Source organism: Hippocampus comes, unplaced genomic scaffold (genome assembly GCF_001891065.2).
Source record: "Hippocampus comes isolate QL1 unplaced genomic scaffold, H_comes_QL1_v1.1 scaffold7, whole genome shotgun sequence".
NCBI classification, from domain to species: domain Eukaryota; kingdom Metazoa; phylum Chordata; class Actinopteri; order Syngnathiformes; family Syngnathidae; genus Hippocampus; species Hippocampus comes.
This window is the reverse complement of record NW_017842060.1, coordinates 3176106-3203500: the sequence shown is the minus strand read 5'-3', so window position 1 is coordinate 3203500 and position 27395 is coordinate 3176106. Positions and strand designations below refer to the sequence as shown.

Sequence of the window (27395 nt, the reverse complement as noted above, 5' to 3'; positions counted from 1 at the left end):
AGGGAGAGAGAGACAGAGAGAGAGAGAGAGAGCGAGAGAGAGAGAGAGAGAGAGAGTGCATGGCAGGTCCCTGCAGGATTGTGCTTAGACAGGCGGACATGGTTAAGGGTGTGGTCTCACACACACACACACACACACGCACACACGCACACACACACACACACACACACACACACACACACACACACACACACACACACACACACACATGCTATATGGAGGGTGCTAACCTGCTTGTCTCTGTGTGTTGGATCCTTTAATTACTCACCCCTTGAGTGGTGCAATGGAACGGCAGTACAGCCAGATGTGAAGTCAACAAATAAATATAAAATAACATTACAGAAAAATTATTTGAAAAATGCTGTGATGATTGCAATTTTATATGATGTTTTTTTTGTTCATCGTCAGTTGATTTTTAACGTATGGTTGCTCCTAGCTTGTTTTATATTGTGCTGGATCATATGGTAAACAATACGTTGTATTATTAGCGCAAATATAAAGTGAAATCAATATAATAATATGACATATGACAGAACAGTAAGTGAATTGTGAACAAGACTTGTCATCCAAAAAAAAGGTGCTAAGGGCCACGATTCTAGAAGTTTGTCCATGCCATGCAAACAACATTGAATGGCAATGTTAGCATCCATGCTAACGCACGAGCAGAAGCTACCAAAATCAAGCGCGACGACATCATGACATGATCTGCTCTTTATTCACGACCACTCGCACAATTCATAGCAGCCACGTTAGCACTGATGCTAATGCTAACAATATCGTATGCCTCCTGGCTGGACTGAGAGGATGACAGTCCATGAATGCAGATATTTCGGAGATGCCACGATGACGATAGTTGCTATTTTCTGAATAACAAGTCAACATAGCACAAATGGGATGCTTTTGTGAGGCTAAAATGCTATAAGTGACATGATGAGAGAACACTGAGCTATTGACATGTTTAGCAATAAACAAAGTCCTGCTTTGCTTTCTATTTAGCTAGATGAATGGTGTAAGGAGGCCCACTTGACACCTGTCACCCAACCAAGCATGCACCATTACCTCCTGGAGGGGAGGACACGAGTGGATGATGCGGGGGTGGAAGGTGTGTGTGCGAGGGTGACTCATTCCCAGCAAACCAGTCGAGCGTTTGAACATCATTAGCGTTACAGACCTGCGTCTTCGTGGCCCTGTCCAACCTCCTGAACGGCTCGCTTTGATCACCACGTGTCAACACCACCGGCTGTATGCCGCGCACATTCGAGATAACGTCACGCTCACAGAGTTGGCAGGTAGCGTTAGCGTGATGTTAGCATGCTAAGGCTAATGGCCACAGGGGGCTAAAGGAAATGAAGAGGGAATAAAATGTGGAATTTGTCCCTCCTATGCAGCTATCACAATTTGATTTTGAGGGGCAACCTTGATAGAAAATGAATGGAGCTGGTACATTTCCCTGAGGGACTCCACTTTGGTTGGATGTCCCAGTCAACTTCATTCGAAATCATTTATTTAATGTACTACATGGACAAAAGGATTGAGACAAGGGAACTCTGACCTTTTTTTAAATATAAATTTTTAAAATATTTTTCTTTCCCTAGATTTTTTTGGGTGGAAAATACATTTTTTACAGTTTGGAGTTCTTTTTTTTTTTTTTTTTTTGCCAATTCATTTCAAAGGGCATCAGTTCTACATATGATTTTCATTATTTGCGGACCGGCCTGGTCCCTCGCGACTAGTCAGGTCCACCATATTGCCAAAAGTATTGGGACAAGTGATGAATTACTCCTCCAGCAAAAAAAAAAATTGGGGAAATTTTGTTTTTTCTTCCACTCCTCTGGAAAAGAAATACGGCATGCTGTGATGCGTAAGCTGTTTGAGTCGTATTTTCCCCTGCCGGTCGAATTCTGAATCGTACAACCCTTGGGGGACATACGCGGCTGTGGATGAATGAAAATAGACAGAAAACTAGCATCGCTTTCGATCGCTAACGACGCTTCATCATCTTTGATAGACAATAAACAAACGCAGGTAAAAGTGACGATGAACAGCGGCGACGCTTGGCGAGACACACACACACACACACACACACACACACACACACACACACACACACACACACTTTCTCTCTCTCGCAGTGCAATGGAAGAAAACTGATCATTATAGCTGATGAGGCGGCGATGACAGCATGACAGGCGAGAGCTTTTTAATTTGTCGGTTCACATCGTGACACGCGCCATCACACGGCGGAGGAAATCTTTTCATTTGTGCAGAAGAAAGGGGGAAAGGAGGTCAATTAGCAACGCCGCTGACAAGCAATGTATTACCGCGCCGGATAGTCAAACTAATGAGGGATGTTCGCTGCGGTCTCAGCCCGACTCTTGCGCGCCATTAATCACTTTGCGTGGCACTTGACATGCTTTATGCGCGGGAAGGTGTGACTCCTTCACAAGGCGCCTTTCCCCTCGCCGTAGCGAGTGTCGTCGTCCGAGGTCAGGTTCAGTCGGAAGGAACGTGTTATGCCTCGTTAACCCCGCGCCATTAAACGCAGTTCGCGGCATGACGCGCTTGACAGTGCATGGAAGCATCCTGACCGCGATGTGAGATTCACTTGTTACGCAGTGACGAATGGTTTACATTCCTCCCAATTTAGCGTGATCTATCTGACAGGTATGATTCGGGGAGGGGGGGGGGGTTCAATTTTAGGATGGACAGAGCAAAATCTGGATTTTGAAAGACTCCTGAAAATAACCCAAATGGCCCCAACGTGACGGTTGAAATGAATCGAAACCAAAATGTCAGGCTTGTGTTTTTTCTGACTTCTTGAGACTTCTTTATGAGTCAAGTCATGATGGACGTGACTGTCACATTTCACGTTGGGAAGTGAAACTGGCTTTGGGGCGAAGGATTTATTCCAGTTTTATGTCACGTCATGACGCTTTGCAAGGAGGGACAGAGTAGGGCCAAAATCTGTCCCGGGAATCTGAGGCAATGCGGACGATCCTTATACTGCGGCGGCCATGCACGAACAACTTTTCGTCGATGGTGGTGGACGATAGTTTTCGATGGTGGCGGCCATGTTTAATCACGATAGACGTGTGCACCAAATTTCCTGATCCTCAGTGAAAATGGCTTCAGGGGCTGAACTGTAGGGAAAACTTCAAAGCGCACTGTCAATGTACACAAACCCTACCAAACAACTTAAGTGGCCTGTGCTAGCATGATGGAGACCGTGGAGATAGTAAAACATTAGCAATAAAACTTGTTTTCGTTGGTTATTTAAATATTGTTCATGTCACCGAGTAGACATGCGCGTTATTATATCGTAGAGTGACTTCCATATCTCACAAAGGCAATATGATGGCCGCCAAAAGCAGAGAGTGTAAGAAAATATTTAATTCTTTTTTTTTGGGGGGGGGGAGCAGAGAGGTTTTTATTTGAGTGTCCGTCGGGTATTATACACCTTCATATTGATCCATACTACCTACAGCTATGTGACACTATTATGAGACTTGACCTTATCATCTGCTGCCCCAGCGGCCTGTGGGCACGCGGCGCAGATTCACCAGATTTCACCAGCAAATTCCCCTCCGTTTCATTTCCAATGATGTGACCGGACAAAAATAAATTAAAAAAAAAAAAAAAGAGAAGAATTAAAATGGTTCACATCATTCCCTTCCAAAATTTAAAATGTTCGACATGTTTAACTCATTCAAGCAATCATGTGACACTGCCTGAAGTGGCCTGTGCTAGCGGGAAATTTCGCTAGCCCCGACCCGTGGAGCATTTTGTCCGAGAATGATGACTGTGTTGTTTACTGACCCAAAAACCAGAGAATTCACTACATACAGTGACAATGCCAATTTTGCACCGTATGGTTGTAATGTTACAATTTGGCAAGCGCTGGGCTAGGAATACGTGGGGGTCGGGTGTTTTAAAACAATCGGTCAATTCAAATGCATCTCATATAAAAATGACTTCAAACGTGTACCGAAATAAAAGTCTAACGATACCAAATGTTGAAATGCGTGTCTTAAAAAGCGAAAGACAACTGAGCTGAACTTCAGCTGTGCGTCCTTCTTATACCACTAGAAGGAGCCAGAGCACCACAAGTGGCAACGTTTTCCCCCGATGTGAGAAAAAGATGCCAATTCAAGGCCTACGCGTTCTTCCAACCGTGATTTGCGACGTCGTTATCTGCAACGGGCCAAGTACTCGAGAGGGGTCCGGCGACGTTTTCCACAATCCGTTCTTATTTTGGTCCAATGCATTTAAACAACACATTAAAGCCGTTTCCTGACCTCCCGCGCCGAGGTTGTGAGGAGGGAGGCGGGAAGCAGTCGGGAGACTTGATCCACTTCCCTTTCTCTCCCTCCCTCTTCCTTGGTGAGCCGAGCAAGCGGAGATTCGGTAATAAAAACAGCTGTCTCTGGTGGTCTCGTGTGTAATTGGGATTGTTAACATGGAGAGCTCCTGGGGGACGATGAGGACGGCGGAGGAGAGGGAGCGCGGAATAGCAGTCGGCGAACCTCTTTGTGCAAAGCATACAGCAGCGAGAGAGTGTAGAAGATAGAGAAAAAAAAAAGCAAACAAGTCACCTGAGTTGTCGGAGCCTTTGCTGCTTGCGCTCGCTCTATTTTACTTTTATTTTCATACGCTGCATTTTTCCGCTGCCAGAGAGCCTTGAAGTCTGCGTTGTGTACTTTTCTTCTTCTTTCTCCGAGCTGAACTCCACCGAGGTTTAGCTTTAAAAAAAAAAAGAAAGAAAAGTTTTTTAATGTGTGTGTGATTTTTTTTTTTTTTTTTAAAGCAAGGTAAGAGAGCACACATCGCAATGAAAAAAAAAAAACAACCTCTCAATTACTGTACATGTGTGACGGCGCCTCGCAGATGATCGACACAGACGAGAAGGTACAATTGCATCGCATGTTGATGGGCTCGCCTTTCCTGGAGGCCTTTCTTGGCGTGATTTGAATTTAGTTTTAGCAATCAGATATTTTCTTCTCTTTATCACGCCCCCACAATTTGTAAAAAACATGAAAAAAATGTCACATCACAACACAATGTCAAAATAACCAACAACTAAAAGGATTAAGAAATGCTACGTTCTGCTCCCATTTCAAATACATACGAGAATTCGGGTTGTTTTTGTCAAATCTTGCAAATTTCTCCTCACACTCGCACTCTGAATCAAGCAGGGACAAGTTGAAGGAAAGAGCATTTTGCTGATCTTAATTTTTCGAGATGGGGTCATTTTATGATCAGTTTCTTGACTTTTGTGTCTCATAGTCTACTTGGCATTCTGCATACTGCCGTCAATAGTTCATTCATGCAAATCAGATCAAAGAAAAGCACAATGATGCAAAAATCTTTTCATTCTTCACAATTCTCAACGTCGCTTTTACTTTTCTTCCTGCTTAAATTGTCTTTGTGCACAAGATTGGTGTCTGTTTGGCTTTTATTTCAGGAAACCGTGACTCTGGCTGCTCTGATAAACAAGGACTTCTCAGTCTCGGGTGTTTGCGTGCTATGGCGTGAAAGAAATAACTTTGATTTGAGTTGGCGTCGACTCAAAGAATCCATTTTGCTTTACTAAACACAGATTCTTTGAGAGTTTGCATTCGGATCGATTGTATTTTTATTCTCGAAATATGCAGTTCATATTACAAAAATACATTGCAGGGCATCAAGGGGTCTCGAATGCTGTATTCATATGTAAATGGTAGAAAATAAAAACATTCAAAGCTTCTTTCCCCAAGGTGTGGCGGTGGCCGCGGCCACCCCTGGCCACCACATAGCGCCGTCCCTGATCCATCTTTTGTATGGATGCAAAATTTTGTTCTCGTCACAAAAAGAAAAAAAAGTGAATCACTTTTTCTACGAATCACTTAGTTTATATATTTTTTTCCTGCTTTTTAAGAGATTTCCCCACCCCAAAGAATCACTTTTTATGGGGTGCAAAATCCTACTTAATCCTCTCGGGAAAGGCGCAAGCTGATGTGTTAGCCAAGACAAATCCTGTACAAGCGATATTATTTCCATAACAAGCGTTCATTACAAGATGAGGTGTTTTCAAGTCTGTTTTCTATGAATCCCTTTTTTTGTGTGCAAAATCCTTCAAAATCCTTTTGGGAATCGAGTGTTATGTATTATTCAAGACAATCCCTGCGCAAGCTATATTATTATTTGGTGACACCTATAAACATGATCAGGTGTGTTTTGAAATCACATTTGTTTTATATATATATATATATATATAGTAATGTATGTATTGTAATTGTGTGTGTATATATATAATATAAATGGTCAATTTTTAAGCAATTAGTGTTGTGGTCATCATAACATTCATTTGTTCAACAATGATTTGTTTCTTCGACTCTTTTTTTTTTTTTGTTTCAAAATCCCACCAAATCCTTTTGGGAATTGTCCCAAAATAACCTGTTAGTCAAGAAAATAACACCCATTATTCGAAGATTTTGTTTTCAAGTCTGTTTTCTATGAATCTCCTTTGTTTTTCTAAGCAAAAACCGACTTAATCCCCTTGGGATTTGACTCCGTCTCAGATGATTTATTATTTAAGACAAATTCTGTACAAGCCACGTTATTTCATAACACTTACATTACCAGAAGATGTATTGTGTTATTTGGGTGAAAAATTTTGGGTGATACATCTTTTCGAAATTTTGTGAAAATGCAAAACTTACATTTGTTTAGCAATTCGTGTGGTTCGGTGATATCATGTTCATGAAATGCTTTTTTGTAAATTTTATTAAAAGTCGTTTTTATTTTTAGGGGTACAAAAACCCAAATAAATCTTTCTGTTGACACTCAGGTATGGAGTATTATTATTATTATTATTATTATTTATTTTTTACCAGCCTCACTTGCGGATGAAAATTTTATCCAGGGCGGTTAACAGGGTGAAATATGAATGTTTTCTTCAAAGTTTTGTCAGCGATGCAGGCATGTATATTACGCACACACACGTGAGCAGACGCTGATTGGAATGGCTTGATGTCTCTCCCAAGTTGGATCGATCGCCGCTTCCCAGGGTGCAGGGGTTGGCGCCTGCAGCGCCCCCTGTCTCACCGGGGGAGACAACACACACAAACACACACTCACATGCACACTAAGCTCATGTTGACGATTCCCAGAGATGGACTCGACTTGTCGGTATGCATGAATAAATGAAACCCGCGAGCTGCCTGTTCATGATGTCATTTAACGCATAACAACAACAACGGGCTGTAACATGTATTGTTTACTTTTCATTTTTAAAAATTACACTACTACAACTCCTAATAAAGTACATTTGATATGGCGCCAAGGGTATTTCAGATTTTTTTTCTTACTTAGCCTATTTTGTCTTGCACTGCCAAATTATTATTCAACCTTGGTAGTTAAAAAAAATACTTAATAGGTGTAATGTGGATTTTTTTTTGCTTGCTTATTGCATCTCTGGTGTGTAAATAAGAGCACTCAAGTCTTTCGATTATTAGTAACACCTATTTATATCAATGTCATATATCTCTGAAAGAGAGAGAAAGAGTGAGAGAGAGAGAATTCCATTTCCATGTTTTTGTGCATTTTTAACACCAGATTTTTTTTTTTTTGTTCAGAAAAACAAAACGTAATTTTCACATTACATGAAGATATATTAAAACGCTCATGTTGGACCACAACTTTATACCTCGGGTGTTGAAAAAGGCTGGAGCAGAAAATTGAGGCTCCGTTAAATTGCCGCGCGCATGCGCAGAGTCTCCCCCGCGGCGCCAACGATGCGGCGCCTAATGAAGAATAATAAATCATGAAAAAGGGGGAGCCGGAGCAGGTGTGAGTATGCCTTGCGAGCGTGTGTGTGTGTGTGTGTGTGTGTGTGTGTGTGTGTGTGTGTGTGTGTGATGGAAAGAGAGGGAGGGAAGGTGTGTGAGGGAGAGAAAGGGGGCGTGGACCGAAGAATCAGTCTGCCCTCCGCCTCAGAGCGTCGCCACTTGGGGTCCCAGCAGCATTCGGCATCGTGGCGGAGCCTCGGAAACCAACCTGGCCACCTGGAAAACTTTCTCCTCAGAAAAAAAAAAACAAACAAACAAAAACAAAAAAACTCGGCTAACTCTCATTTTTGCGGCTATTTTTTCGAAATTCTTTCGTCAACAAGGACTCATCCAAACAGGTTAATTTGTTTGGGGATTTTTTTTTCTACGTATGGAAAACTGACTCCTGTTCGATTTGAAAAAAAAAAAACAGACGTGTGACAACTTTTTTCCTCCCCTGCATTGATTGAAATCCCAAGAAAGAAGAAGAAGAGGCGGAGTCGGAGTCATCCCTTTTCCCCCCATTTTTTTTATTTATTTCTTTTTTGTTAAAAAGGCAAGCAACGGCCGCTTGCTCGGACCCGCCGCCAACATGATGATGATGTCGCTGAGCAGCAAGCAGCCCTTCTCGGCCATGGCGCACGCCAGCCTGGCCGAAGCCAAGTACTCGTCGCTGCACTCGGTGGCCAACAACAACATCTCCACTTCTTCTTCGTCGTCGTCTTCCGCCACCTCCAACGCGGTCTCCTCCTCGTCGTCGGCGTCCTCCTCTTCGGCGTCTTCCTGCGCCTCCTCCCGTCACAGCAGCATCATCAGCACCAGCTCGGAGGCGATGCGGCGCGCCTGCCTCCCAACGCCGCCGGTATGTAGATTATCGCCGTGCAGCATCGCGGTGGAACGTTTAAACTCGCGTTTCGCCCCCCTCCCCGTAATGAATTTTTATGACCTTGTTTTTTTTTTTTTTGGGTGGAAATGTTCTAAACTGGAGTGGAAGAAGGGGGCTGCCAATTCCCAGCTGACAGCCGTCATGTGTGCGTTCCATTTGCAATTGCAGAGCAATATATTCGGCGGCTTGGACGAGAGTCTGCTGGCCCGGGCTGAGGCGCTGGCCGCGGTGGACATCGTGACGCAGAGCAAGAGCCACCTCCACCACCACCACCCGCCGCCGCACCACAGCCCCTTCAAGCCGGACGCCACGTACCACACCATGAACACGCTGCCGTGCACGTCGTCGTCGTCTTCGTCCGCCTCCTCGGTGCCCATCTCGCACCCGTCCGCGCTGGGAGGCGGCGGAGGCGGCGGAGGAGGCGGGGGAGGCGGCGCGGGCGGCCACGGCCACGGCCACCACCACCACCACCATCACCACCACCACCACCACCAGCCGCACCAGGCTCTGGAGGGCGACCTCCTGGACCACATCACCCCGGGCCTGGCGCTGGGGGCCATGGCGGGCCCGGACGGCTCGGTGGTGTCCACGCCGGGCCACCCGGCGGCGCACATGGCGGGCATGAACCACATGCACCAGGCGGCGCTGAGCATGGCGCACGCCCACGGGCTGCCGCCGCACATGGGGATGAGCGACGTGGACGCGGACCCGCGCGACCTGGAGGCCTTCGCCGAGCGCTTCAAGCAGCGGCGCATCAAGCTGGGCGTGACGCAGGCCGACGTGGGCTCGGCGCTGGCCTCGCTCAAAATCCCCGGCGTGGGCTCGCTGAGCCAGAGCACCATCTGCAGGTTCGAGTCGCTGACCCTGTCGCACAACAACATGATCGCGCTCAAGCCCATCCTGCAGGCGTGGCTGGAGGAGGCCGAGAAGTCGCACCGCGAGAAGCTCAGCAAGCCCGAGCTCTTCAACGGCGCCGAGAAGAAGCGCAAGCGCACGTCCATCGCCGCGCCGGAGAAACGCTCGCTCGAGGCCTACTTCGCCATCCAGCCCCGGCCGTCGTCGGAGAAGATCGCCGCCATCGCCGAGAAGCTGGACCTCAAGAAAAACGTGGTGCGCGTCTGGTTTTGCAACCAGCGGCAGAAACAGAAACGGATGAAGTACTCGGCCTGCGTTTAAAAACCCTTTCCCATAACCGGACGCTTTGTATCATAAGTTCCTATTTCGAAAGACAACAACACACACACACGCGCGCACACACACAGACGAAACACATTTCCTTTTCATTATTTGTGCATAAGAAGAGAAAAAAAAAGGACCGCGCGTGGGGGACGAGGAGCCCGTGGAGCGTGCGAGTAAGACTTGAAAAGACTTCATTCCACCCACTTTTGAATTTCACGAGAAAAAAAAAAAAAGTGAAGCGAACGGGACAGAACGCGGAGCAACTGAGAGCACTTGGGAGTCTTTGCAGGGTCCACGACAGATGTCATAACAATAACAAGAAGAACGATGACTGCCAAATATTCCTCTTTGTAAATGCATCATTTACACCTTCGTTTTCGTGTCCAAACGTGCAATTTATTCGTATTCATTCCACTTGATTGAGAAAACTCATCAGGGATCGGCAGATTTTATGAAATCATTTCAAGTGTTTTGTTTTTACAAGCCAGCGTGGGCCTGCTGCTCCTTATGAACTATTTATGGAGTGAGGTCATGTTTACTTCATTACATATTTATTGGGATTCCCCCCTCCCCCATCCCCGACACCATCACTCCCTTTTTTCCTTCTTCGTGTTGTTTTCTGAGCAAATTCACACCCCCCCCAACCGCGATCATCTAAAGTGGTACAATCGATATAAATATATATATAGATATTATTTCCCCCTTTGCTATTTATTTATTTGTACCAATATATGCGTCGTTTTGCTTGTACCAATCACCTCGTTTGATGACTTTTGATTGATCGCTTCGTGGAAGCAGGAGACCGAAATGTAAATAATGTCATCGATTGCACATTTATTCTATTCGTGCAGGGTTTCTTTTTTTTCCCTCCTGTATTTGCGGTTTTAGCTGAAGTATTTTCTGTTTGGTGTATGTTGAATTATTTTGAACGAACAAAAACTCTGGGTTAAATTATTATCCCCCCCTCAACCCCTTATAATTTATTCATGGTATTTTATTTAACAATTGGAATGTGTCTTTCATTAAAGAACAAACTTTGCCATTTTCGAAGGTGGTAACAAAAAAAACCATCCAGACATGCTAATGTTATTTTATATTTATTAATTCGTCTGTTTATTTATTGATAAGGTAGGAGGGGAAAACGCTTTGACACAGCAATGTGTGCATGCACAACTCCGAATATCAAGGAAATAAATACAGAATTGGGCTCCTATCAGACGCTGCCATTTTTGTTTTTAAAATGCAGCTTGGATGAAGATATTTATTTTTTTGTGTCACGTGACTGGCGGGCCGACCCATGCAGAGCTTATGCTTTACCTGAGAGCAAATGCTAATATTCTATTAGAGGCTTAATCAGGGGCTCTACGGAGGCCCAGAAGGCTCCCTAGAGTGGTTGGGAGGGTGTTGGGTCTGGGAAGGGGGGTGGGGGGGGGCTTCGCCAGATGTCAGCCCGCCAGGAAAACAGCTCGCCTGCCAACGAGAGCCCCCCCCCCCTCCCCCTAAACCACCTTTCTGTCTTTAAATCCACCCTTCCGAGATTATGGAGGAGTTTCAACGTACAAGGAGAGCGACTGAATAGCCACGACGAGCGCTTTGCATGGGACACCATATTTGGCACCGTGATCATGTGACCTAAATGGCGGGAAGGGTGTCGATATTAGAAAAGAAGCCATTTTGAAGGCCGCTTCAGCCCAGAACATTAGGGACACATGCAGAAGCAAAACAGCGATTTGTCGATTTTCTTTTTTTTTTCTGTGCCCATTTTAAAAGGACATTTTTTTTCTATTTATGATGCACACTTTTAGCACATTCTCATTTTCTAAAGAGAAACTTTATGTCGTTTAAATTAATATCTGGAGAAATGTTTTTTTGTTTTTTTAAGAATGACAAATTCCATTTAAGATCATTTCACACAGCTATTGAAATGATTGAGATACTGTACACCTCTCTCTCTCTCTGTCATATATATACACACACATACATACATACACATGACATGATACTCGGTTATTCTAACATCTAATTTATGAATTTAAATTCATTCAAGGTATATTTTGGAAATACAAATATTTACTTTATATTGAAGGACAGTATGCATGATATACACTAATTTGTGTGTCAGTGTCACGTTTTTTTTTTTTTTAAACAGAAAAAAATATTTCAGACGTCTGAAATGCATTTTCGGTAAGAAGCATGTATCGTGCCATATTCTTGACTTTCTGCATCTTTAGCCTAAAGGATATACATTGCCTAGAAGTCTATTAATATGTACTTGAAATGAATTTGGCACTTACGCCCATGGGGCTAACATCATATGATAGACCCTTATGGACATAATTTTAGCTACACCTGCATTTAATTTGTAATTTGTACGAATCCATCTCCTGAATGGGGCAGAGCTGGAAACACTCACGATCTAATCGAAAAAGGGCTTTTCAAACCGCTATCCAATGAAAATGTTTTAAGATTTAAAATGCTTCGTGAAATATAGTCAACACAATCAAAATTGCCAAGCAAATAGACATGATTTTCATTGCAAAGTGACTTTTTTGGTTTGCGTTTGCAACGACACACACCGAGAGCTGCTTCCGAATATTTCTTCTTTCATGGTCACCAAATTATCACCATTGCAAAGGCAAAAGTAGAAACCACGGCGTTTGGTTTGGCTTCATATTTGAGAAACGCATCAACAAGCTCTTTGTTAAGCAGACAGACATCAATTAAAAGATGCTACTGGTAACACACATACATACACACACACACACACACACACACACACACACACACACACACACACACACACACACTGCTCCCCCCTTTCCCGAAACGATCCATTCACTTAATACGCTAATAAGGGCGGAATTATTAAATTACACATGGAATTATGAAAAGAAGATCATTATGAAGCGCCACTTAAGGAGCCATTAGCTGCTGCGGTTAATTACTGCTGGTCAGGGAGGGCCGTAGAGAGTACGTGCGTGTGTGTGTGTGTGTGTGTGTGTGTGTGTGTGTGTGTGTGTGTGTGTGTGTGTGTGTGTGGGTGAGCGCGCTTGTGAAAGAGGGTCGCATCGGGACGTGAAATTAACAGTGATGACAAGCTGCACGGTTGATGGTTAGAGCCCACGTGAGGGGCGGGAATGTTGTCTCTCTCTCTCACACACACACGCGCACGCGCGCACACACACACACACACACACACACACACACGCACACACACACACACGCACACACACACACAGGCCAGCACTTTCCCTCATTGGAGCAGAAGTATTTGGAGAGAGATTTTTTTTTTTTTTTTGCAGCCGTCACACACCACCACAGATTTTTTTATTGACTTGTTTTGAACAAACCACTCAATATTAAGAATGTGTCGACACCCTGCTTTAATTCAAGACCTTCCACACGAATATGACATTTAGCATTTAGGAGTGACATGTAGACATTTCTTTTGTAGCAGTGCACCTCCATTTACTGTCTTTTAAAATACATCCTTTACGCCAAAACAATCAATTACATGCATGTTGAAGAAAGCAGAGTGAAATCGTTATGTTGTTTTATTGTCTAAAATGTAACCATGCCTGCAAAAATAAGACGCAAACAACAGTATTAGTTCAAATACATTTTAACGTCTCAGTATGACCCCCCCCCCCACACACACACACACACACACACATACACAGGTAAAAAGGCCTGATGAGGGGGGAACAAAATCCAATAAGCGATTTCATTTAGACGCATGCGCACATCGCGCACGTATGTACGCATACGTCGAACACGTCCAAGCAGGAAATAAAAATAAACCACAAAGGGCAGCAGCCATGTTTCTCTTCGTCATAATTGTACACTCTATTTTGCTTTTTTCGATGCGTATTTTATTTATTTTGACTCTTCTGGCCACAATATACCCCCTTTCTCTCTCCCTTTCCCACTCTGTCTCTCACACGCACACACAGAGGGGCTAGTGATGAAATTTTAATGACGCCAGGGACTGTTGGAGCTCCGCCTGGGGACCCTCGAATGGAATATTTTAACTGTACATTTACGCCAAGTGTCGGCCTTTCAAAAATAAGAGATGTCGCACGAATTAGACGTCACCGTAAACTCACTCACGCTCACGCTCGGACGCAAACTTGATCTGTCAACGTAAATACATGGCCGCTGTAGTTATATTATTATTTTTTTGTGTGATGGAACATTAATAACAGAGTCAATTTTATAGTATCCGTTAGTGTTTTAAGTGTTTTTCCCCTACACATACAAACGAATCGGCAATGAAATTGTTAAAAAAAAAAATGGACGTAGAAGAAAAAGAAAGGGGTGAATACGTGCCAGCATCAATAGGCAGGCGTCCTCACGACCGCTAAAAATAATAGTTTTACTGTGTTAAGAGAAGTTATGATTTAGTAAAAGCATTTTTTTATTTTTCCTAATTTAAAATGTAAATCGTATATCTAGTGCATTTCCAATAAGAAGCCAGGAATTATTTTTGGACATTTTCGCTAATGTTTTGAACAGACAATTTAAATAAATTATTCACAGTTTATTTCGATTATCAATTCCCCAAATCATTTCTTAAAAAAAACAACAGCAACAACGTATGTGACCACCTGCTCACACATGCGCAGAACAGACTTGACGCCCCCATTAAACATTAATGACTTCAATGCTTTTAAACACATGAAAGAAATCAAACGTGGAAGACTGCACTCATAAAAAATATATAGAAAAATAGAGAAAATAGGTGAAATTATTATAATGATTATTAAATTGTTGGAAATTAGCTGAGTCTTCATAAACAGCCAAAGCGAGATTTGAGGTTGAAGAAAAGCAGTGAGGTTGCAGATGACAAAAAATAAAATACAATAAAATAAGATAAAAATCGCACAGGCGGTGTAAAAATAAATACATTTATGTTGATTGTGGGAGTAATGTCAAACTTTGGGGCTGAATTTCTTTGGCTGAAACTTGGGCCTTAGTCAAGGAGTGAATTATTAACAGCTCCAAAGAGCAGTTAGTGTTCGCAAAAGCTTCAGGCTTAATAATAATTATTAATTTAATCTACAAGCCCCTTCCAGGGCATTCCAGGTCACCATCCAAACACAGTTAAAAGAAAACAGGTGGTACAATTAACAAAAAAACAAAACAAAGAAAAAACAGAACAGAAAACATCAACGCAAAAACAAAAATGTCACGAAAAGCCTACAAGAAAAGCTGAACCTTACTTGGGCTTCATCAGAAGCACTGTACACTGTGGCAGTTGTGTACTGACTCCCATTTAACATGATTTTGAATAGGATTGGTCAGAGCACACAGCCACACACTCATTTGTAGGAGGGGTTGGCACATATGTGTAATGACATACTCAGTTGTTTATGACTATTTCCCTCCCTAAAATCTGTATTTTTTTTCATCAGGGCTGTTCAGGTCTTAAGTCACATCAGATGGTGGAAAACTTTCTCATTTTCCATATCACAAAACTTGAACTGGGGTGTGTCGAGTTTTTAATCAAACATCCGATGCTTTTGTTTTGGTCGGCTCACATCGTAACGTTTACGGCGTAGCACTTCATTTAGTGGTTAATCGTGCTAGCCTAGCACGGTCAAAGCAGGCGCTCTGACAGCAACATGGCTGATGCGCTGGGTCAGGCGGGATCGCCTTGCGATCTCACCCACAATAAAGATGGCGTCAAAACGCGCCCCTTGGCCATCCCAAATTTAACCGCCAAGCAGTCTCGCCAGACCCCCGCTCACACTGGCTATGTTCTCGGGCTAAGGCGTGAGAGATGTGTCTGTGTGTGCGTGTATTAAGGGTGACCTGGACAGGCGGGTTCCATTGCCGATCTATTAATGATCACTACAGTGAGTGCTGTGTTCACTCTCTTTCTCACACGCACACACACACACACACACACACACACAGTTTATACAGAGCGGGGTCATTTACATAAAGTCCTTAAGGCAAATAACTGTTGGGGGCTCTAATTTATATCTGATCGAAAATTAGCCGTCATTATGCGCGCCATTAGCTGTGTCTTTAATGTGCTTCTAAGTGCCATTTGTCAAGCGGCTTGTTAATATCCTTCAAGTCTTTAAAGTTGAGAGCTCATTAAAAAGGCTGCGGTGCTCCCACCGCCAAGCCGTTTCATAAGAGGAAAAAAAAAATGACATCACAGGGGAGAGGACAATGTATTTTAAAGGGGTTGTTGTTTAACTTTGTGCCGGAAAAGTCAGAGATGCCTTGCAAACAAAGGAGCCAAGATACAATTAAAGCGAAATGTGCCACAATGCAGTTGAAGCAATATAGTTGGTTCAAAAATTGAGTAAAATGCAACTCGAGCAAAAATAGGCAACCAAATTCGGTCCGAAAATGAGCAAAAATGTAATTAAAGCACAATAGTTTGTCCAAAAATGGACAAAGCACAACTGCAGTCACGTAAAGTCACCAGAGAGGGTCCAAAAATGGGCTTGTACGCATTAAAGTAAAAACATTTCATAACAAAACACACTAAAATGCAATTAAAGAAGCCCTAAATAAAAGACTTTGTCCTAAAAATGGGCCTAAATTCAATTGACACAAAATATTTCATCAAAAGGAATGCAACTTAAGCAACATGGAAAGACAATTTGGTTGATAATGGGGTGTCCTGGCTTGTCCACTGAAAAAAAACAAAAAAATAAATGAGAAACAACAGACTAGGTCATAGAGATAGGTTCAAAGCAGCTGACGATTTTGTGAGTGGACAGTTGACTTGAAAGCAACAATACGGCTCAGTTATTCCATACCGAGCTTTAATTGTTTCTTTTCTAACGTAATGCCGGCGTTTCCTTTCTAAAAAAGATGCACATGAAGGTTCACTGCCAAGCGAGGCTGTCCTTTCCGCGTCTTTGGTTTTGACGCCTTGTTATTGGTTACAACTCTTGCATCCTTAGAACGCACTCCCCCCCCCCACCCCAGCCCGACCCCCAACTCCCATTTTACACCTCCCCCTTGACTCGCCTCCCCCTGATGTAACAGCACCCTCCAGGCCAAAGCAATAAAGGGAGTAATTAGAATGCTAAAGACAGATGTAAATAAAGGGAATGAGACAGTGGTGAGGGATGAGGCGTCGAGGTCACAGACTCGCGTACTCTCATCATCAAAAATGAAAAAAAAAAGAAAAAAAAAGCCCTGCAGCTAATACGAGACACACACATGCAAATACACACGTGCACGCACGCTGCACTGAAGTTCAACCCATCTATCAAATTACATAACACCCAATAGGCGACGTGCTTTTTGTGACGATGGGCGATCCTGCCACCTCAACTAGTTTCTCTGCCCCATGACTCGGAGGCTAGGCTGGATGAAGATCCACCATTTCCAAGCTGGATTACAAAAGAACGTTCCAAGGATTCAAGACATCCAGTGCCAGATGAAGCAAAGCAGCCCCACAACTTAAGATGCTTTTCAGTAAGCTCCGAAATTATTCATTCCAGAATGCCTTGACAGTACTGAAAGTTCCTTGCAAGCTGAAAAGACTCAAGACATCCAGTGCCAGGTATAGCAAAGCAGCCCCAGAACACAATGTTGTTTCTCCAACAATTGAGGTCAGTGATCTTAACATTTCTGTGACATTTCCATTCAAATGATGAGACCGATCTCCACATGGTGAACGTCTTCAACTTGCAGAAGCAGAGCACAGAATGCGGGGGAAGAATAGTGCACTGTACAATTATTTTCACTCTTGGACGCAGCGCTTCATACTCGACACAGTGTGTATGTAGCAGATGGACAGATAACCAAACAAGAATAACCCACAGCTTTGATGAGCAATCATGTACGTGCTGCTTATCAGAAGAAACAACACAGTGCAGCTCTTACTGCAATGTTTTACTCTCAATCGCTAAAACATGGAGAAGAGTCTATGTGTGTGTGTGTGCGTGTGCGTGTAGACGTCACATAAATATCACACTCTTGAGATTACACACGCAGCGAGACAGAGTGCGAGGGAGAGCGATAGATGGGGAAGGGATCTGGGGCTAATTAAAATATTAGCATGATTAAAAATACATCAACGACGAGCGCGCGGTCACATTTAACAAGGCGGGACGCTCGTAAACGACTCGGCTCCTCCTCATGACATAAGAGGCGTAGGTCGTTACGCTGGGCTTTGAAGGATGATGACGCGATCAAAAGGCAGCAAACAGTGTTGATCAAGTGGTGTCGGCACCTATGCTACGCTACCACGACATATGAAGTGTCCTGGCTGGTCCACCCAATTAGAAAAAACTGCTCAAAGTAGATCTGCCAGAGTCAAGAGTGAGATGAAAATTCAACTGCTGTAATAATTAAATAATTAAATATTGTTACAATTAATTGTAATTGACTTTATTTTAGCATTAACCTAAATTTATTGTAAAAGACATTCATTTATTGCTTGTGTTTGTGAGGAAAAAAAAACATGGCATGATGATCCTGAAAAAAATAATTGCATATTAAATTGGCATCACAATATTGAGGGGAAGAAAAAACAATCACAATTACATTCTTTCGCAAAAACACGCATCCCTCGCTTGAAACAGCCCAAAACGTGCTAGCACGATGCACAGCTAATGTTTCATCTTGAGGTTTTGCCAGTGACAGTCACCTTTCTTTCTTTCAGGAAGTGCAAGATGGGCCATGTATGGCGAGTACGTGTACGCTGATGTAAACGGAACCAAACGTCACCTGATACGCCCGCATAAATATCTTCTCTATCGGTGCCTTTGGTGAAGGTTGATTGCTGCGGTTATATATCAGCCCCGCCGGCTCGGGGCTATTATTGCTTGTGATGAAGACGAGTGGCGTCGACGTGCAAAATAAAAAAGAAGAAAAAAGAAAAAAGTCAGCGTGATTCAATGCCAACATAAAGAAGTGTTAACGACTGTCACAGGCCTTAGTTTTGGATGGCTCTCCTTATGCTTAGATTCTCATGCGCCTTTTTTTTTTGTGTAGGAGCGTGGAAAAATGGCAGATCTGTTCATAAGGGCCTCTCGTTCGATCACGCTCCAGTGTCATGTTGCTGCACCGATTTGTGATAACAACTAGCATAGCATCAATAGCATCCGGATTGCCAATTTTCGTGGTCGTGGACCAACCAGGACACCTCACATGTCGCGTTAGCACTCACACAAGTAACAGCAGTGTGAAATTGGACCACAAGATAACTTTTAAGATTCAAAGACATGTTGATGCCGCACAGGCTTGAACCAACTTCAGTGGTCATGGACCAAAAACATACCGGTACTTGAGAAATAACTTGAAATGTGAAACTAGACTTTAAAATTCCATCGTATTACGCACATTCACAAAAAAAATAACATTGATATACAGATTCAAAATTTGGAGAGCAGCCAGCACACCTCACATGTTGCATTAGCGCTAGTGTAGGATCTTATACTGCTGCTCATGGTACATTCAGAGGACTTGACATCTTGTTGCTGCTTGATTTTTTGCTAGTTAGTTGGTTAGTTTGTTAGCTGCCAGATTAGCTGGGATGCTAGCATACTAGCTAAAACTAGTTAACTCACTAATAGCTAACTGACTCACTCACTATAGTTAACCATAGTTCACTGTAGCTAGTTTGCGAACTGGTGGTTTGATATGTATTGATATTCAAAACAGTCAAGCTGCTAAGCTAATTGTAAGGATCAATTCAAAAATATGTAATTCTCAGGAGGTTAGCTTGAGCTTCGGACCACATCTTTGTTGGCAAACAAACATCTTTATGTCAAGTTAAGACATGTTGCGTTAGCACAAGCTTAAGAGTTAAAATGCAATTTAGAGTACTGTATATTCAAACACTGACTTGACATCTTTAGCTTCTGACCTGGTGTTGTGGCTCATTTGTAACATTTTATTTAGCTTTTTGTAAAGTGTTGTTTGAAAATTTTCGTGTTAGTTTTTATTGATTAGTGTCTTCAGCATCCAGTTTAGTTGCTCAGGAGGATTAGCAGATTTGTGTTAGCACTGGTGTAGGTGTTAATAATATGGACTGCATGCATTGACGTAAGTTCTTGAGTGTTTGGCCATGTTTTTGTTTTTTGTTAGTTAGCTGGTTGGCTCGTCAGATGGTCATACTAATTAAAAGTAAACAAAACAAGCTAATAAATGATTGCATTGCCTGATGTTTGAATAATTTACTTTTTTTCAGTTGAGAGAGGATAGGGGGTCTTTGGTCGTCAACCTTTGCATATCCTCATGAACAATACTTGCACAAACACGCTAATCTGAAGTTGAGGTCATTGCCATTTGTATTCCTTTGGGCAGGAAAGCCAATAGCAGCGCACTTGATTGGAGTATCCCCTCCACCCCACCTCCCACACAGGCACTCCAACCCAGTATACATTATTCACAATGGTGGGGTGGATGACTTTGGGCTGCAAACCACCTGCTGGCTTTTATTAGCTAATTAATGGTGATTTATCAGAGCCGCTAAATTGAGCGGAGCCGCTTTGCCTTCAGGTGTGCATGAACGGCATGTGAATTCAGATTGGTAGAATAAAAGAAGGGTGTGTATTTGATGGGCAGTTTGTTCAGACAAAAGTGTCTCTGGTTCTCAAAAATCCAAAATGGAAGAAGATCCTCTGAATGGATGAGCAGGGCATGAGCAAATAAATCAGCATAAAGAAAACAGAAATGAAGCAAAAGTGGATTTGGAATGGGGAGGATGGGAGAGGATGGGATGAGACAGAGCAGGACAGGAAAAGAAAAGACAAGCGGGACAAGGGCGGACAGGAAAGAATGGGACATGACAAGATGGGACGGGGGCAGGATGAATGGGTAAGGACAGGATGAAACCAGATAGGACAGGATAAGGCAGAAAAAAGACCGGACATGACAGGACAGGACTGAGTAAGACAGCATTACAACGGATGACTGAAAAGGTCAGGACAGGAAAGTATGCAACAGGACAGCATAGGGTTGAATTGCGAAAGATAGGATAAAACCAGGCATGAAGAGAAGGGACAACGTGAGAGAGGACAGGAAAGGATCAGATAAAGCAGGATGGAATTGGGATATGGAATATAAAAAGGTATATACGGTATAAGGACAGGGAAAGACAACAAAAGAACACAACAGGATATGACAAGATAGGACAGGACATAACCTGTGATGATGTAATGCTATGAAGTACCAATCAACCAGAGTAAATCTCAAATCTTGGCACATTGTAAATCTGTCAGCGTGCAGTATGATTGACAGTCACATGACCTTCCCTATTTACAAATGTTCCTAAATGTAAAATCACCCGCAAACCAAAGACTTCATTGTCAACGAGACAACCCTGTACAAGACTGCGCGAGGCATCACAGGGCAATGCGTGCACCCGAGGGAGTCGGAGAAAGAAAAAAAAAAAAAAACAGCGTCTCAAAGCAGGTAAGCCCTGGCAGGCAAAAATGTCAGCGTGGCGTCATTAAGGCATCTCTGCAAAACCGGGGGAACACGGAAGCAGGTTAAGAAGTCTCTGGCGGTCTGTTTTGCCGATATCTTTTCATCCCAGCTCAACTAAGAATTCAAAACGGGGGGTAAACGGCAGAATCACACGCCGCCTCCAGCGATGCGCGCCTTGAAAAGAGAGTTTGTTGTGCGAGGTGACGTATTTGCTCAGTGGGGATTGGATGCATCGAAGTCGTACGCTTTAAGGGCAGAACACAACACAGGTGTAGGTACGAGTGAAGCCGACTGTGTGTTTGTCACCTGGGTTGAACTAACAATTACGGAGGCAGGATTGCGCAAGAAGCCACCTGGAATTGCGGAAAACCCACACCGGGCAAGACAGGATAGGACGAGAGGGGAGGGAAGGACAAGAAATGGCAGGACAGGACAGAATAGGACAGGATAGCATCCGTTCTAGGCTCACGGCTAATTTACTGTAGCTGCACAACTTTAATCTTTGGAATATTTAGCAGCATAAAACGTTCGCGTTCTTGATCAATGTTTTTTTTTTTACTAGCGCTGTGACAGTCTTATTAGTTGTTAAAACAGGCTTAAGGGATCTTTACTCCTTGTGCCTGGGAGGTGGGTCTCGACACATCAAGACCATTTATTTGCACACAAGTACAGTAGATTCTACTGTCGTAAATTTGCTCACGACACCGGAGGTCTGTGCGGAGCTTCTGTTGAGAGGCCAAAATCAGAGGATTTGGACAATATCGAGTTGAACAATGGCTCAGAACGATTACTTGCTGTGGATGAATTTTGGAATCGATTAATGATCGATTACATTTCACAGCTCGATTTCTTACCCTTAGTTTGTGTCCCGTGCTGATCGTATTCACTCGACACGGCTTTGAGAGTCAATCAGGACGTCTGTCAAGCTGTCGCATCAAAAGCCTCGCATGTCTCTGTGATTGTGACACTGACCCACAGAGGTCACAGTTTGAGTGTTTGCGTGGGGTGGGTTTGAACATACCATCGGTGTCCCCCTACCCCACCCCGAGGGGAAGGAGCCATTAATGAAGAAGAGATGGGGGGGGGGGGGTGAAAAAAAAGGCCCTGAACTACACACACATGTGAACTGAAAATTCTGTCAAGGTGTGATGGTAAAAAAATGGAAATAAGCGCCTTGCTCCGTGCCATTATTTCATTTGACGACCATGGGAAATGCTCGGGGGATGTCGGGGCAATGAGTTGAGCGTCGGCTGAATTAATGTTGTAATTCTTTATCAAGATGAGCCGCGGCATTACCTTGAACCGGGCGCCTTCGCTTTTATGCAAAACGCTTCCCGAGCCCTGCTTATTTTAATGATGGTCCTAATTTGTTGGCTCACTCTAAATTATTAATCTCTTTTATATTCACGCCGTTATTACGTGTCATATATCTATGGGAGAGTGGGGGGAATTTAATAGTAGATACTGGACCTTAGGAAAAAAGGGGTTGGAGAAAAAAAAAGTGGGGGGGGCAGTGCAGGAATGCTATTAAATATTAATAATGAGCTAAATATTTACCTTGGCACCTGGTAGGCGACGCGGAAATGGCGACAACACTTACTTTATAATTTTTATAAGGGAATGATTTTGAGTATTTTTTGGGAGGTTGATTGTAATGGGGGTAGAAATCCCAGAAATAAAATGGAGCGGGGAAAAAAATGATACGGGAATGATTTTGAGTATTTTTTGGGAGGTTGATTGAAAAAAGTAATGGGGGGAGGTAGAAATCCCAGAAATAAAATGGGAGCGGGGAAAAAAATTATATAGCGATGATTGCCTTCAACACAAAAGGGCAATAGCAGTGATGACCAGGTGTGAAATTCAGACCCCAGCATTGTGGAATCCCCTTTCACAAAGACGCCGTGCCCGCTTTTTCCAGCTCTGACATCACCGCCAGGTCACCTTTGCACCCCCGCGTTCCGCATTGTCGACATTCACGCAGAACAGTGACCAGGAAAAAAGGCGGAAAATAGCCGACTTTGACCGGCGGCGTTAAAGGGCGGCTTAAGCCGCTGTCCATCAGTCTACCACCACTGAACCATCTGTCAAGCTCGCCCCCTCGCACCCCACTCATACCACCCAGGGGTGCACCCCCTCAACCAGCAGACAGAAGGGGCCTGAGGTGCTAACCTCAACATAAGCAGTGCAAAGCTAAGTGATGTAGCACTTGCGAGGAATAACTTCCTCATGCTTTTATTTGTTAAAAAAAAAAAAAATGTGTGGCTAGCTGGTGGTTTGAGGCGTTATCAGGACATATTTGTGTTTGTCCAATAAAAGGTGTGCTACTGCGCTCCACACGCTGCACAATTCAATTAATGTTCCACCGCAATCTATTCATTGGAGGCGCCCGCTGAGGAAGCCAGTGGGAGTGTATTGATTGGACTGTGTCATATGTGCAGGCGAGAGAAGAGAGGGGCGCCTAATGGAGTGAAATAAAGGTGGTGGGAAAGGGCTGTAATGAGGGTCCACCCCCTACAGGCAGAGGGGAAAAAAAACACACCGACTGTAAAAAGACGGCATTTTTACACATTTTTTCCGGGTCGCTGTTCTGTGTAAACCAGGGCGGTCCAAACCTTTTTCTCACAGAAGTCAAAAAAACAGAAGGATACAACTGCCCCATTTGACATTCTCAGACTTGAAGTGATTCAACCAATGCATCAAAGAAAGTATTTGAAATAATAATAATAATAATAACAATACAATCACGGTCTATGAAATGTAGTATTCTAATTCAAATAAACTTTGCACAAGGCTTTTAGCATACAAGAGATAATGCTAGCAGCTAGCAGATGAGAGACAAGCAAGACTGAAGCCACCAACGACCAGTATGATGACGCCGGGATCAAAACGAGAATCTCTGAATTGATTTAACATGCAGAAATCGTTATGGAGCGATCACAACATGAATGACGTCACTCACACTTGGGGAGTGACACACAAGCTGAATTTTAATTAGAGCCCGACCGATTCATCGCTCGTATGATTTATACGGGTGATATTGGCTCGTTCAGAATCGTCACAAATCGGCCATTTTTTTGTTGAAAATTTATTGGCTATTTAAAAAAAATATTAACACATAATGTTACCAAAATTTGTAATACAATATGTTCTATTCGCCCCCACGAGTTCAAACACGTGACCCCGATTAACATTATGTTTGTGGAATATGACTTAAGCACAAAAATCTGCCTCTTTATCTTCAACTCAAGGGGCGGCCATTTTGTCACTAGCTGTCGACTGAAAATGACATCACAGTGTCAGCTTGTGAACCATCACATGGCCAAACCCAGAAAACAGGAGAGCCGTGACAGTCATGACCTGAGCCACTCTGTGCTGTGATGTCGTTTTCAATCCAGAGACAAAATGGCTGCTGTGATCTCATTTCAGTCCACAGGCAAAATGGCCGCCCATCTTTGGGTAAAAGTAAGTCAATCTGATGAAAAATCCACAGCTACCCAGCGATTAGGTTGGGAAAATAGCATTTTGTGTGATTCATGCACTTTAATAACTGTTGGGTCAAAAATAACCCAAATTGGCAGTGGCTGCTTTTTGGGTTGTTCATTTAAGCCCCAAATTTGAGTCAAATGAATAACCCATAAAACATTGAGTTGGTCTCTTTTTTTTTTAACTCTATTTGATTGTTGTTGTTGTTTTTTTTTTTACCTCAGTGTCTTTAGAATGTTTGAGTTATGTATTTACAAAGCAACACGATTTTTTAAAAAGTGCTGTTCTGTATAAAGAAAACCAACAAAACAAATTGAGTCGAAGTAACCAAAGCAACGGCTCAATCCATTTTTTTTCTTACCCAAATTGCTTTTTTTTTTTGGTTTGTTTTTTTTGGGTGGGCTTTTTATTTATTTATTTATTACATTTTTGGACCCAACTGTTTTTAGTGAAAAGGTCGGCATTGTCGGGATGAGATGGGATGTTATGCAAGTAAGCGGATGCCAGAAAGGCAGCAATTATGACGTTCAAATCTGCGGGAAATCAACGACAAATAAATCTCAGACCTGCTATTATGGCTCGGATGTAGCAAATGGATGCGTTCAAAGCTATTTTATACACCACACCAGACACTTGTGATGACATGACTTCATCACCTGCTTGCGTCACGCAGTGACGTGAAATAGCTACAAAGATGCTTCGGACTGATTTGCAGTCTTTTGCGCTCGCTGCGGTTCAGGTTTTCATGGCCTTTGCCTTATTTCTCGGTCGCCTTCGAGCACGTGTCACGGAGGCCATAATGATGGCACCATCAAAGCCCAGCTTGGCTGCCAATCATCCCGTCAACTGTTAAAGGGTGAGGGGGGGTGGGGGGTACATGAGTTACAACTCTCGAGTGTCAGCTAATGACTTGTAGTCCAAACCGGCAAATTCCAGAGACTCTCAGGTGGCTTCGTCTTCCTCCTCAGCCCGTGCAGGCTCTGCCAGGATGATGAAAAGCGGGAGATAAAATAAACTGACACTTGCAACTCCTCGCGAGGAGCCGACAGCACTCCAGCATCGACTGAGACCCCGCAACCCCCCAGTAGTCCCCCCACCCTCCCCCACCCATTTTCCTTTTGTCCTCTCAACGCGCAGCACTGTGGAGTAGAGAGACCTGTTTGGGTGTCTCTTCCACGCAAAAGTGCAACCATCCGCTATTACCTTCGGACAATGAACTTTTGCGGACGGTGTGAAAGGGACTTACGCTACAGCCCCTTTTCAGAGATCCGTCAAAATTGCGGCATCAGTGCCAAAAGACCCAGCCATCTTCTCCCGATGCCCAAAACGCAGCAAAGGTGGGATAACGCTATCCTGCCCCATAAGAAGAGAGGAGATTGCTGTCACATGGATGAAACAGACACTACTTGCCAGAAATTCCTGCAACTTCTTCAATCCTTTTCTGTCTGACTTTAGGCAGGCTCCCGAACCAGTTTTCAAAAATGTTGCCATATTTTCTCGGCTCGATGACTTCATAGAATGCCATGCTACGTTAAGTCCAACCGTTACGTCCAAAATGTTGTCTTTCAAGCACATAATGGAGGCAAAGTAGCCACCTTTGAAGGGCGCCAAGGAAAGAGCAGCGGTGACTTTTTCGACTGTTTTCGGATCACTGACCGTGTCGCTTCCACTCGAGGCACAACACTGAAGTGCGTGATGTACGCTAGCCTGAGACAGTCAGGCGCCATGCAACTGTGCACGACACCAGTACACAAAATAACAGCTTATTTAAAAAAAAAAAATCCACTTTTTTGACTGTCATGGAATGAAATTCATTCGTAAAATATGGATGTGATACACAGTGAACGCTATTTTTCTTCCACCCATTATTTTGACATGCATCGAATTCCACATACAGTAATTCATCGGCTTCAGTTCATTCCAATTTCAACATATTCCAAAAATTACACCCTGCTGATGACAAAAATGTTCCTGATTCCAAAAATTCAAAATCATTCACATCATTTCCACTTGAAATGAATACAATCAGCTCATTTAAATCAGCTTGGGAAGAATTTTCAATGCGCCAAAAATGTCCACGCCCCACAAAATATTCCCCTTTCATTTCATGCATCCATATTTTTTTTCATTCAGCATTTCAACATTCACGTGACATTTCTCCAGAAATTGCAAACATCTAGCATCCATCAAAACTGCCCAACACTCAGTTTTTCTCAACTCCTCTTTGCACACCACATTTCCACCGCAGCCTGTTGGTGCAGCAAACTCGTCGGGCCTGAATGAATTGCACCCTCTGCTGGTTGCTGACAAATTTCATGTCAGACGGGTGGCTTGATATCCATATGACAGAGAAAATGCTTAACAATCAATCAGCCCAAAAAAAAAACAAAAAAAATCTTTCCATCATGCCCGTTTTAGCAGCAGCTGCCTTGAGCCAGTGAATAGAGTCTGCCCTCCTATGCAGACTACACAGTATTAAATATGAATGGTGTTTGGGTGCCGCTTCATTTGCCTCCCCGTCTCCACGTGCCAATCCTTGTAAGTGGATGTTTCCGTAATGCGAAGCCTCCTCGGATGTGCGCCGGCTCCCAGCAGCACACAAGACAAACAGTGGTTGTAACCTCGACCCC

General features: G+C 43.4%; 1 protein-coding gene and 1 long non-coding RNA gene across 2 annotated transcripts in view; one reads left to right on the top strand and one right to left on the bottom strand.

Annotated features, from left to right (window-relative positions):
- LOC109511528 (uncharacterized) overlaps positions 1–27395 on the bottom strand; it is a 118739-nt gene that overhangs the window by 43743 nt on the left and 47601 nt on the right. Inside the window, exon 3 of the long non-coding RNA XR_002167342.1 lies at positions 4593–4739. This is a non-coding gene — a long non-coding RNA (uncharacterized LOC109511528). The remainder of the gene's footprint in view (positions 1–4592; positions 4740–27395) is intronic.
- On the top strand, positions 8295–10103 carry pou4f2 (POU class 4 homeobox 2). Its single transcript, XM_019862688.1, has 2 exons — positions 8295–8667; positions 8860–10103. The coding sequence occupies exons 1-2, from the start codon at positions 8398–8400 to the stop codon at positions 9865–9867; spliced, it is 1278 nt and encodes a 425-aa protein (XP_019718247.1). The 5' UTR covers positions 8295–8397; the 3' UTR covers positions 9868–10103.